We start from the raw sequence: 13795 nt of genomic DNA, 5'->3' as shown, positions 1-13795 counted from the left end.
AAATCTGGAATGTACTGTTCCTGGAAGCAAGAACTCTTTAAAAACTTTGATTCACTGAAATCTAGCGTAAGGTAATACCGAACACCTAATATGTGAAATGTGCTACACCTAGAAGACAGATGGTTATTAAAAGTATGGAATGTACTTTTGCAGGAATGGAAATATTAAAGAAGGAGCATGAGAAAATATATTACTTCAGACATATTTTCAGTGTGGTTTAGAAAGAGTTGACAGCACTGGGTTGAGTGGCCATGGGTCCAGAAATGAGATAATAAAAACGAACTTCCCTCAATTCTAGGTCAACAGGCTAATACTGTGTGTGTTTGCAGTTTGCTATTTAAAAATCCAATTTTTCTCAAATGAATACCCCTATTATTTCATGTGTTCCACTAGACCCACATGTAAAACATATTTTTATGTTATGTTAAGTAGTCTATTTGTATACCAGTTTACACTACTCCTGGATGATTATTTTCCCATATTTCATGAGATGGTTTGCTAAGCAGAAAACGCCTCGTGTGAACTGTGAATCTGGATGTGAGTCGAGATCACATGTGCTTCACTAACAACTTTTGGCTTCTGACTTTAGAAAAGCATATAAATATATTGAGCAAGTGTATTCTGTGACTTTTGAATGGGAGGGCATACTTGCTGCACAATTTCAACAGAAAAATACCTCATTGTCTTTTACATAACATGGGTTATTCTTTGCAAATCTTACGCCTATAACACGTGCAAAGAATCGCATATCCCTACTTTGCACCAGAGTAAGGTCATCTCAAGGAGGAAAACATTATGCAGAGTGACCCATCAAGAGCTGTCTGTTGGGACCAAACCCTGTGACTTGGTCAGTGTTGAGGAGGTGAGCCCAAGGATGAGGAAGGCAGGCTGTTGGTGAGCTTTAAGGCAGACTGTTTGGTAGTTTGGGGTTGATTCCACCCTGTCCTGACACAGTAACGAAGTTGTTTGTATTGAACATAGCAGCAGGAGTAGCAGCAGTAGACATGCTCGAGCGACGAGGTTTGGAATTTGCCTCACTCTTTTCTTCCCTTGGGCGACCAACATCATTGATTCTCTCCCACCAAAAGGCAATGTCATCACCTATGCCATGTCTCATCCCTTTCTAACCCTGCACCATCCCAAATCAAAGGCCTCATCCATTTGCTGTAGCCAGGTGCTATACTGTTTCAATTGCAGGTAGAAGGAAGGGGTGCAGCCACAGCCAAGGAGCATGCCATGGTGTCCTTCAAGGCCCCGGAAGCCATGATCTTTGACTCTTCCACAAAACTGCGAGTTCTCACTTCATCGGTACGCTCAACAGTTTCCAGGTAATGTACCACAGCAGCAGAAGGTAATGTCCCTGGGCCATAGATGCCAGTCTTTTGTCCAAAATGCCCATGGTTGATACAACTGAAGTATTCAGTACTACTCCGGGTTTCACCATGCTTTACGTATGAGGTCCATTTTCCATTTTTATCCAGGTCAAGAGCACTGGTGAGAGGGTATGGTCGTGTTACAATCTTTATCCCTAGTTATCTATATAAATACATACATATGGCTTGTTTCTTGCCTTCTTCTGTACACAAACTGCTCTAATGAGGTGGGATGCATTAGCACAACGCATGCAGTTTGTACTTCTTTGCGGCCGTCAGTTGCTGTTACTTGTTTCTTGCATTATTTAGATAGTATATAATACATGACCTCAATCCAAGTTCTTCTTGGTTATGAAGAAGGCAGACTGGCTGTGTTCTAACATTTCCTGATGCAGAAATGCCATCCGGTGGAGCAGCTATCATCAACCAATTAATACCAGAAGAAATGTGGAATGTCTACCAGTCTGCCTTTGGGGGTATGTTTCTTTTTTTTTGTCTTCTTCCATTAAAGCTACCCGAGGTTAAAGCGATTGGAATCCTTCTGGCTATTCTCCCGTGCATTGGGATCGAGGCATGCACACTCCCCTTGGAGGTCACAGTTCGTGGGGAAAGGGGTGACCTGGAAAGAAGGGAAAGCAGAAAGTCAGAAAGAAATCCTTTGAGAAACTGTACATGTCACACAAACACACAAATGAGAATCGAAATGCCCTTAAATTAACTCTTATGAAAGACACTTTGAGTTAATCACGCATATACTTTAGTTATCAAAAAAGGTGACACAGAATATTGATGAGTTGAGGATGAGACACTGGGAAAGAAATAGGAAGAGTTAAAAAAAGCACATTTTTGACAGTGTCTGAACAGACCTGATAGAATAGAAACATCAGTCGCGGCTCGTGGGGGTTACAAGGTGCGCTGCGCCGCCGATCCTCAGCCTCCTCCGCAGCCAAAGAGCAGCGTTAGGATTTGGTAGGAGCGCACAGTCAGGGTGCTCCAAGGCAGACTGGGAGCCTGTGCCTGCTCTCTCCAGGCAGGCAACACAGTGCCGGGCTCGATAGAGCACAGTGTGCATTTGTGTGTGGCCGGCCACAGACAGCCGGCCAAACACACATGCACTCTGAGGGGAGTGCACAGTGCACTCCCCTCGTCTCCATCAACACCAATGCCCCGCCCTTTAACAATGAAAGGATAATAAACTTAGTTTATTATCCTTTTGTTGTTAAAAGACTTGCAGTGGTTGCTGCAGGTGGGGGAGGAGGGGTGCAGGGGGGACGCTGCTCCACCATAGCGGAGGAGCCATTACTGAGAACCATATGAATTTGAAGCTTAAAAAGCAGCTTTTTTTGCCGCAAACGCAATAGAGGAAAAACATTCTGAGAGCAAACAGAGCAGTTTCTATGGACTGCTGGAGCTCCTGAATAATCAACACATAATAAAGCCTACAAATATGTCAGGTACAACCACCCACACTTCGGCTGCATAAACACCCAAAATGTGTGCTTTGAATTACACCAGACAATGCTCATTAGTTCAAAAGATGTAAGCTGCACCACTGTTTGAGTAAGAGTAAACGAAAAACAACACAGTTAAAAAGATGTGAAACAGCACAGAAAATACTCACATAAATCCTGCCAGCCAATAGGAAAACAATGATGTTCTGTCACAGAGCGGAGTATTTAGGTGCACCCTGGCTGCAGCCTGAGAAATGAAGGCAAACCTACAAGACGATCCCTTCTACCAATGTAAAACTATATATAGGAAACTGTGAAATATCCTGGAATCCCAAGTTAGCGGATGTAGTGATGAATGGATGTATGTCTGTACCCGATTTGACTGATGTTTCATTACATTTTATCCTGCTGCACTGGTGGCTCTGAATACACTTCTGTCAATTACACCCAGACAGATAGAGAGTGACTTTCATTTGGGAGTCAATTAGTGGAGACTTTTGAATTTCTGGAACCAAAAACCCCAAATGGTGGCACAAGAATTTTACAATTAAAATATATCCGATACACAAAGGAGGGGGAGTACTCATTCGTGTTTAGGTTCTCAAGTGAAGGTTGTGTCACTTGTGAAGGTTCAAAAAGAACCATCCAAAGTGACACTTACCTTTATGCAGGATTCTTTTAAGTCCTGTGGTGAAGGAGAAATTAGGTACACATTTGGAGGCAATTTCACAGGTGCATATTTTGCTTGGTCCAGGGACTTATGTCATGCAAATTACTCCAGGTGTTAGATGGGGGAATATGCTTGGAAAAACAGTATGGTAAAATCCCAACCACGTGTTGAACTTGAAAACCCTGAATCACCCAGTAATACTGCCAAGGTAATTGTGCAACTGATAGATAAGAAAAAAAGTTACTAATCTGTAACCATAGTCCCCCAGTATTGGTATCTTTCATAGATTCACAAGCTTGAATCATTCCCGTTGTCAAAGTAGGAGTCCCATTGTACTGGTAGAAAGCAGTGCAATGTTAGACATAACCTGGGAAGGCCATAAAGGCTTCACTTTAGTAACATATCTCTATCAATTAAAAGAGACTAAGGCCCATATTTATTATTTTTTAGCACTGCATTTGCATAATATTTTGACGCAAAAGCGGCGCAAACGTGCAAAATACAATTGTATTTTGTAAGTTTTCACAGTTTTTGCATCAAAAAGCGGCGCAAACGTGGCGTTAAAAAAGTATAAATATGGGCCTAAATGTCTACCAATCAGGTTGAAGCACCCTTGAAAACACTCCCCTCCGAGGCTTCTGTCCCACATACATCAGAGCACAAGTGTGAATATGTACTGTATCAATGAAAAGGTGAACCTCTCAGGGGAGGTGGGTGGTTTGCATGAGAATCTATGAAAGTTACCATACGGGAAACTACAGTTACAAGTAAGTAACTTATTTTCTTCTCCAGTATTAGACCTTTCATAGATTCATCAGTTTATCAGTTTAAAGAACAATTAAATAATATAATCATTACAATGAACTTGTATACACACACACAAACATATATGTAAAGTGAAATGTAATGCTGAAATGTGCATAATACATTTTTGGGTGGTGGGGTATCACTTACTATGATGGCTCACCTTTACTGGAAAAGATTCAGTGACACCAACTCACCCACTGCTACTTCACTGATTATTGTAGAATCAAAGCAGTAGTGCTGCACAAAGGGGTGTCTATGCTTCCAGGTCGTTGCTCTGTAGATATCTTGGATAGACACACCAGCAAACAACTCTGTTGAAGTCGCTATAGTTCTGGTACGTGTTCGCACATTAGTCTGTAACGGCGTGCCAGCTTGTTGATGATAACACTGCATGGCATTAAGTATCTACCTTGCAATGTTTTGTTTAGAGAGTGTCTAACCCCTCCTTGGAGCACTGTATGCCATGAATAACTGATTGGATTTGTGGAATTGTTTTGTCTTGTTTCTTGGTCTCTTTGATCTCCTGATATCCAAAGAATTAATGTCCTTTATCCTGCATTCTTGGGATCTGGAAAGAATGCCTTTAGAATTATTGGGTCATTTAAATGGAAGTGTGATAGAACTTTTGGAATTCATTTTAGAATCGTTCGCAGAATCACTCTATCATCCCTGAACTGAAGAAAGGGTTCTTGAATCGTGAGTGCCTCTATTTCACCTACACATCTTGCCAATTTTGGTGCCAGCAGAAGAGCCACTTTCTAAGAGAGAACTGTAATGTTCACTTTGTGTATAGGCTCAAATGGGCTTTTTATTAGTCGAGGAAGCACAGTATTTAGTTGCCAGAATAGGGGAAGACATCACACTAGCGGTAGATTGTAAACAGACCTTTGAAAAATTGTTTGATGAGTTTGCTATACCATAACAATGGTTATGATATTGATGATCTTCTGAAGCGGGATATGGGCGCTATGTGATATTCTGATATAGAAGACATTAGGTGTACACTTGATCGTTGACACCATAGGCAAAACCACTTCCATTTAAGAGTGTAAGTCATGTTTGTACTATCTGCACAACCTCTGGCTAAAATGCTCTGGGATGTTCAGATGTCAAACTCACTGAATTCAGGAGCCAAGTGTAAGGATCTCGGATCCGGATGAAGTACTTGTCCTTGGTTTTCATGGTCAGCAGAGACAGAAGTGGTTTCAGATAGATGTGCTGTCTCTCTGAAAGGAGAAGTAGTTCTGTGAACCAATGTTGCCTTGGGCATGGTCCTGCAGGGCACTGCCATCCTCTTGATGACAATCCTTGTTAGGAGAGGAGTCAGAGGAAAATAGTATGAAAGCATAACGGACCATTTGATCGACAATGCATTCCCCCACAACCCTGGTTCTGAATGCCAGCTTGCAGAGAATCAGCACTGCGATTACATTTTGCTTTCCCGGCACATGTTCTGCCTTCAGATCTATCTTATGACTGGTAGACCACTCCTGAATCCTTGGAACCTCTTGGGAATGGGCTTGAGATATTGTACTCCCTTGCTTGTTGATATAGTAGAAGGTCGTGGTGTTGTCTGTGGGGATGAGCACGGGAGACTTATGTATTCTCAGCAGGAAGGCTTAGACGGCTAGATGTACTGCCTGGAGTTCCAGCAGGTTGATATGTAGGAGCATTTGAGATGGTTCCCATTTGCCACAGGCTGGCAAATCTTGGAGATAAGCCCCAACCCTTTAAGGAAGCACCTGTGGTGATGACGAGCCGGGAAACCTGACGTATGAACGTGAGGCCTGTGAATAGATTTGCTTCATAAATCCACCATGAAAACAATGTACATATTCCCGGGGTGACACAAATGGTATTGTTGAAAGAGCCTTGTGTTTAAATCCACTGCTTGTTCAGTTCCTCTTGCAATTGTCACGTTCGAAGGAGGCAGAACGGTACCAAAGAAATGTATGAGGACATCAACCCTATCCGGGATTTGAAGAGAAAAACAAAAAGTGACTTTCTTTCTTGCACTAACTAGGCCAAGTTCAACCATCTTGTGCGTCAGTATGGGGTTGGATTTTCTTTTTTTTTAACTGTGTAGCTCTCAAGAACATTAATCTTGTGGATGGCTGAAGGAATGATTTTTGTGGGTTCAGCGTTAGGCCCAATGTGGTGAAAAGGAATACGCATGTGTGGGTTGACTTCTGTGCAGAGTGATGGGAAGGTGCCTTGACCAGCCAATCGTCGAGGCACAGAAACACTTGGGCCCAAATTTACCACAATCTAGAGCATCAGTACTGATGCGTCAGATTTCTTGCGCCCCCCCACCACCACCTAACTACACCATACAATACGGTGCACCATGGCGCACTTTAGGCCAAAAGTGTCAAACCTTTTTACACTTCTGTGGCGCTTTGCTCCACCAGCATAAAAAAATGTGACGCTAGTGGAGCAAAGTGCAAGGAGGCCCATTGATTTCAAAGAGTGTGTTCTTATAATGCCTGCTTTGTGCAGCCGTTTAAAATTATGCCAAAAATGGTGCAATGAAATCTTGTAGATTTCATTGCACCATTTTTGCTGGCCTCCTTATACCGGAATGTCCCCCTTGCATACATTATGTCTGGCACAGGCATTATGTGGCGCAAGGGGTCATAAAGTGGTGCAATGCATGTACTGTGCCACTTTGTTAATATGGTGTGGAGATTTGTGCCTCACGGAGCCACATAAGTATAAACAAAATTATGCTAGTGTGGCGCAAGGAGGCACTAGGGCCTTGTAAATCTGGCCCTTGGTGTTTTTTCTGTCTAATGTGTGCTGCTACTGGAGCAAGGCACCTTGTGAAAATGCGAGGGGCAGATTTCCAGCGGAATGGGAAGACTTTGAACTGATAATGTCTGCCGACTACTGTGAATCTTTAAAAAATATTGATGGCGAGGAAGCATTTAAATGTGAAAATATGCATCCTGGATATCTAATGTTGTCATGTAATCTCCCTGATTTAAAAGCTGCAGGGATCATGGAGCGTGACCATGCAAAATATCTGTTTCCTGAGATATTTGTTACATTTCCTTAAATCCAGGATGGGTCTCCATTCCACTGACATTTTCCAGACCAAGGAGAAATAGGAATCAAAACCTTTCCCCTTATGATTTCCAGGAACTCTTTCTATGGCCCTCTTGCTGAGCATGGACTGGACTTCTAACCTGAGAAGATGCAGATGTTTTGGCAGGGACGTCTGGGGTGGAGTCAGAGGCTGTTTTTGAATGAATTCCAGTGTGTTTGGAATGCAATTAAATCCAATACCCATTGGTCTGTTGTTAATTTTCTCCACTCAAAGAGGTGATTGGATATTTTGCCTCAGAGACATGCCAAAGAAGATGGAAGACTAGACGGTGTCTTTAAAACGTGACTGCTGACTCAGCTTTCTTTCCTTGGGTTGTGATGTGTACGCTGCCTGAGGAGGCTGTCATAGGTATTGCAGGCAACAGTGTTGTGACCCAGATTGGTATGTTGGGTACCTGTACTGTTAGTAGCTTCCTCTGTAAGAGAAGTGCCCTCTGCCTAGAGCGATACAAATATCTTTCAATATTGCAGAGTATCCTGTGACTCTGCAGTCTTGGTATCCATTTTGATGGAGGGCACCAACAATGTGTTTCTTAAAGAGGGCTTCACCATCATATGGTAGGTCCAAAATTTGTCTTTGAAACTGTGGTCTAAAAGAGGTGGCTTTCAATCACCCCTGTCTCCGTAGGACTGCTGCTCATGCCAGCCATCTAAAACCTGTGGATGCAACGTCCACAGCACAGTCAATTATTTAGGAGGAGGCACATTCTCTTTCCTGCAGGATCTTCTTCACTTCAGCTTTGGCATCCTCTGGTAGATGGTCAAGATATGGTGCTATGTCTGACCACATTTGGTGGTCGTATTTTCAAATTAAATTCACTCACATTGTATTTATGGAGTGCTGCCTGTCACCTGAGTGGGTATCCAGGCACTGTGATGCTGCGGTAGTCGAAGAGCCAGGTTTTGAGCTCCTTCCTGAAGTGCACCAGTGAGGGTGATGTGCGAAGGTGGTGGGGGAGGTCGTTCCAGGACATGGCTGCACAGTAGTAGAAGGAGCAACCTTTAGTGCATCTCTGGCTGATGCTTGGTAGCTGAGCGAGGCCTAGGTGGGGGGAGCAGAGGTTCCTCAGAGGTAGATGGAATCTCAGGTGGTGGTTCAAGACGGTGGGTCCTTGGTCATGGACGGATTTGTAGGCATGTGTCAGCAGCTTGAATTGATATTTTTTTATCGATGGGGAGCAGGTCAATGTCTTTCGGGTGTTGGGTGATGTGGGTCCTCTTAGGCAGGTTGAGGATGAGTCTGGATGCTGAGTTCTGGATGGTCTGGAGTCTTCAAGAGCTCGGTGGAGGTGCTGGCATAGAGTGCAATGCCGTAGTCCAGTCTGCTTGTGATGATTGTCTGTGTATCCATTTTCATGGTATTGACTGTGAGCCACTTAAAGGCTTTGAGGAGCAGGAAGAGAATGTGGAAACAGGAAGAGGCGACTGTGTTGACCTGGCATTTCATGGAGAATGGGCTGTCCAGAATGATGCAGAGGTTGCCGGGGTGGTCCTTAGGAGTGGGAGCGGGTCCAAGTTCTGATGGGCATCAGGAGTCGTTCCAGAACAAGCTGTGTTTGCCGAAGATCCGTACTTTGGTTTTGTCCATGTTGAGCCTCAGGCAGTGGTTCTCTATCCAGGTTGAGGCACTCTTCATGCAATAGTGGAAGTTGGTCTTCGTAATGATGGAGTCCGTTGAGAGTGAGAGGATGAGCTGGGTGTCGTCAGCATAGGAGACTATGTTGATGTTGTGGGCTCTGACAATGTCTATGAGTGGAGTCATATAGATATTGAAGAGTATGGGACTGAAGGAGGAACCTTGAGGGACGCCGCAGATTGTGTGCTTGGGTTGCAAAGAGCTGGAATCTCTGGTTCTGAACCAAGAGAAGGGATGCTATCCATTGGAGCGCATCATCTGTGATTCTGATCTGTCTCAGACGGTGGATGTTCAGGGGTGTACCAGTGATCCAGGTGTTGAAGTTCTCTACTGCCTGGTTCAGGTCTGTAGAGGTGTTGAGTTGGGTGGTGTTGAGGGCATGTTTCCATTTGTGTGGAATGAACTTGGTCCAAATGCGAGACGGGGCTTTGTAGTTGTTGGTGGTGGTGCGGTGGGGTACGGTTATGGCGAAATGTATGATGGGAGTGGTCTGACCGGGTGAGCTCCATTTTGTGGCTGTAGCTGATTCTGTGAAGATGGAGAGTAGTGTGTACCCTTCTTTGTGTGTGGGGTCTGTGACTGGTTGTTTCAGGCCACTGTTGTACATTTGTTCGAGGAGGTCTGCTGAGTTAGTGACTATGAGGTTATCCAGTTGGAAGTTCAGATCTCCCAGAAAGAGGTAGTGTTCGGATTCAATGCAGAGTGGGGAAATGAAGTAGGCAATGATTTCCCTGAGGTCAGGGATCCTGGGGTCTATAGGTGAGGGTGCCTTTGATGGTTATACTGTCATTTGGCTGAAGCTGGAAGTTCTTGTGTTCCATGATTGGTGTGGTCTCATCATTTGTGGTGGTGCAGGTGATGGAATCTTTGTGAATGATGACAATGCTGCCTCTGTGGCTATTGGTGCAGTTGAAGTGTTTCATCTTGTAGCCGATGGGGGTAGCGGGGGCAATGTCAGAGGTGGGTGCAGTAGTGAGCCAGCTCTGTGTGATGAAAGTTACATCGGGTGCGAGGGAGGAGATGGTGTCCTAGATTTTGGTGTAGTGTTTGCAGAGTGATCTGGCATTGATCAGGCAATGCGATGTAGCAGTTGTTGTTTTGTCCGGGGTTCAAGGCAATGATGTCTGTGGTGTAGTATCCGTGAGAGTGTGAACAGCCAGAGTTCTTGGTGCTCGGCACGGTCCAGGTGCAGACAGGCTTGCCTTTGGCACGTCTTCAGTGTGCCGGCAGCACACCCACTGCTGAGACCGCACTGTGGCTATCATAAACAGGTCAGCGAGCTGGGGGGCTGGGTGCTGGGGAGGCAGGAAACCATAGGGTGACAGCAATGCTGCGTGGGGGAAAAGGGTGGGAAGGGGAAGAATGTGGGGGAGACTAGCACTGTGATCAGGGGGTACCCCTGGAGGCCTGGTTCTGGCCCCTGTATGACTGGGTTAGTAGGAGAGAGCATGAGGCAAGGAGCCTGGCTAGAGCCGCAGCAAGGGGAGCTGTTAAATGACCTCCTTGAAGCACTGCCAGCGAGTTTACTGCCCATACCATTAGTGTTGACATAAAAGAGAGGCATTTTCCAATGTTGTCGAGGTAGCTGCCTTTCTTTCAGGAGGTGCTGAAATCGGTGCAGATGGATTCTTGGAATGACACTGGGCCACTTGAGTGAGGTTTTGGGTGTCTGATGAGGCAGGTTGGAAATTCTTCTTGGGCATTATACTACGTGGCTAGGCACAGCGGCACTGCAGCCACTGTGGTCAGGTTTTTCATGATCCTTATACCTTCCTGCCAGATGTAGCCTATGATAGGAATAGCTCTGATGCTCTTCTGGAAGGTTTACTTAAAATCATATAGGAAGCAGTCAGTTTGCTTCGTTGTCATGGGGAGGTAACATCTTTTCACTGCCCTCTCTATATGACTATGGACACCTCCTATATCTTCAGGGGTAAACCCCCTGCACAGGTAACAAGGTATCCTGCACAGGCATGGTTCTGAATTATGGAATATGCCTTGCGGAGACAGCTGATAGTATAGTTCCCAGGGTTTGTGGAGTGGATGGTTGTACTGGAGGAGTTTTAGGAAGTGCAGCGAACTGCCTGGGTGAGGTGGGTGTAGGCGGAAAGTGTTTGTGGTAATCCGCTAGCAACATTTGCAGGTCTGAATCCAATGGCTTTGGTACGCATAACATATCCCTCTGGTACTGTTGTTGCGATATGGCTGGAATTGTTCTAGATAATGGAAACCCACCTGCTTAGGAGGGTAATATTCTTGGTCATAATACTCTTCTTCCTCGTCATCCACCTGCTGATATTTTACATGCAGCTCTGATGGACTTTGTGCTACCCCAAAGGGTTCATCATCATCTGAATCATCCTCATCCAGGAGATGACTGGGTGGCAAGGGCGACACCTTATTTGGGGATGTATGTTCTGGCATCAGAGATCTAGTCTTCCCTATTTCTTTTGGCTTTTCCTGTGATTTTTCTCTCTTTGATGATGCCGATGACATTGTTGCCAAGATCGTTGATGGCAGCTTGATTGCCATCACCATTGGAATTGATTTCAACACTGACGGGTTTGTCATTGTTGATGAGATAAAGACCAGTTTGACCGTCAACGGGATGGGCACTGTGGACTGTACTGTCAACAATGTAGTCGTCATCGATAGTGCACTGAGTACAAGCGTTGTTGTCAGCGTTGTTGTGGCTGACATCATGTTTGGTACCATTGTCGTCCTCATCGTTGATGGCTCAGTAGATGATTTCTTCATCGATGGTGTGCTCATCGACAATTTCTCCATTGGTGTCACCGACAACAGTATCTTGAACTTTTGGGAAATCTGAGGAGAAGGTGTAAAAGACTCAGATTTTGATTCTCCTGTTTTTTCTGAGGGGAAAATCATGTCCCTTATGTTTATGAGAGTGTCTTTCAGAAGGACTGTGCTCCTTGTGAGACCCATGGTGAGTCTTTTTAGAGGATTTCTTGTGTAGCTTCTGCGGTGACCTACCTTCCGACCTCTTACTTTCTCTTTTCTGAACTCTCCAGGAAGATGAGACAGAATCTTCACTGTCCTCCCACAGAAATAGGATCTTTTCTGGATTTAAGGTTTTGGAGTCACAACAGCAACCTCCCCTCTGTCCATTAGGGTTTTTGCAGAAAAAGTACGACATACCTTAAAACCCTTCACCTTGTGGGGGGGTAGAGGCAGTATATGAAGTCCTTGTGCTGATCTTCTGAATGTAGCCTCTTCTTTCCACAGGTTCCACATGGTCTAAACAACCTTTTTTAGCCTGTTGTGACATTGTGGAGTCAGATTTGAAGCAGATGGTAACTGTACTAGAGAAATGAGCAGAGCTCGGGGAAGACTCCCTCACACGACGTGAGGTAGACATTCTGAGAGATAGAGCCACTGATGGGAGTGTTCTTGAGGGTGCTTCAGCCTGATTGGTTGAAGTTTAGTCACTTTTACAGTATAGGGATATGTTACTGAAGTGAAGGATTTATGGTCTTCCTAGGCTACATTTAACATTACACTATTTTCTAATGGTACAGTGGGACTCCCAATTCGACAACGAGGAATGATTCAAGCATGTGAATCTATGAATGACCAAATACTGGAGAATGGTATTTACCTCAGTAGTTTTACCCGCCATACCTCCCACAGTATTAAGAACAGGTGTCTCAAATGAGTCGCTCATAAGCTAATACTAGCTCTCTGGCTAACTACAAATACCTCTTCTATATGCAGCACCATCTAATAAATCAGAGTTTTTTTTCTTGGCCGAATAAATATGCGTAAACCAAAATTCAAAAGTGTTCAGCTGAGATGAAAATGTGTGTATTTTCAGATTTCATAAGCTGATGTTGGAGAACAATGGTTGAATTTCCAAATATATATTTAAAGCTGATATTTAGGTGATAACTTGTGAGAGACTCATTAATAATATTATTATCTTGGTGCCAGGGGCATATAGCACCTATAGCTATTATTTATTACTCAGGTAGTGGCATTCTACATTGACAAAGTCTTTTTTACATTGCTTTTAGATACCATGTCTTAGGCACTGAAGTGATCACTACTGATAATCTAGTAGAATATAGTGGCCTTTAAAATAAATCTTGTCTGATGTTGTCAGTATTACAGCACTCATATTATTAGTAGCACATATGATTTTCATTGACTATACATAGCTCTTATTTTCAAAAAGGTTGGGCACCTCTGATTTAGAATCAGCCCCTGGGAGGGAAAACCAGGTTACCTATGCTCCATTGAATTGTGTCTTTTTAATTTACAACATTAATAAAGTGTATATCACAAACTTAGTTGTCTCTTGGGGTTATCATAATACAAAGAAGAAAGATGACAAGAAGCTCTTCTCTTGTTAACAAAGATTCATTCCCCATGGTCCAGAAACTTAGAGGTGAGCATGGGAGTTGGAGTTGAGCATGTGAAGAAAGGAATACTTTCTTACTTGTAATCCCAGTTCTCTCTCAGGGAAACTTTCATTGAAGTCTTAAGCGCTAAATAGTCCCGCCCATATGTAGGGATCCTGAAGCACTTTTTTTCATGATATATCTTCTTAAGTGTATATATTTGCCCTTCGTCAGGAAGGCCTGTAGAAACACTTACGACTTTAATACAAGAATTCTATTCAACATATAAGGATGGCGATAATGCCCACTTTCTTCCGACTGCTTTAAAAAAAGAGTAAGAATACCCATGTACGTGTATATTTAAAGTCAAATACTTTGGTAGAATGCCT

General features: G+C 43.9%; 1 protein-coding gene across 1 annotated transcript in view; it reads right to left on the bottom strand.

The window, feature by feature from the left end:
* Positions 1-1743: 1743 nt before the first annotated feature.
* The window catches only part of PAPPA (pappalysin 1), a 572334-nt gene continuing 560282 nt past the window's right edge, over positions 1744-13795 (bottom strand). Inside the window, exon 22 of the mRNA XM_069241521.1 lies at positions 1744-1992. Within this exon, the coding sequence (XP_069097622.1) occupies positions 1885-1992 (108 nt within the window). The 3' untranslated portion in view covers positions 1744-1884. The remainder of the gene's footprint in view (positions 1993-13795) is intronic.

The sequence above is a fragment of the Pleurodeles waltl genome, chromosome 6 (assembly GCF_031143425.1).
Source record: "Pleurodeles waltl isolate 20211129_DDA chromosome 6, aPleWal1.hap1.20221129, whole genome shotgun sequence".
Taxonomy (NCBI): Eukaryota; Metazoa; Chordata; class Amphibia; order Caudata; family Salamandridae; genus Pleurodeles; species Pleurodeles waltl.
Note: the sequence above shows the minus strand (reverse complement) of the source record. Positions and strands in the feature narration are given on the sequence as shown.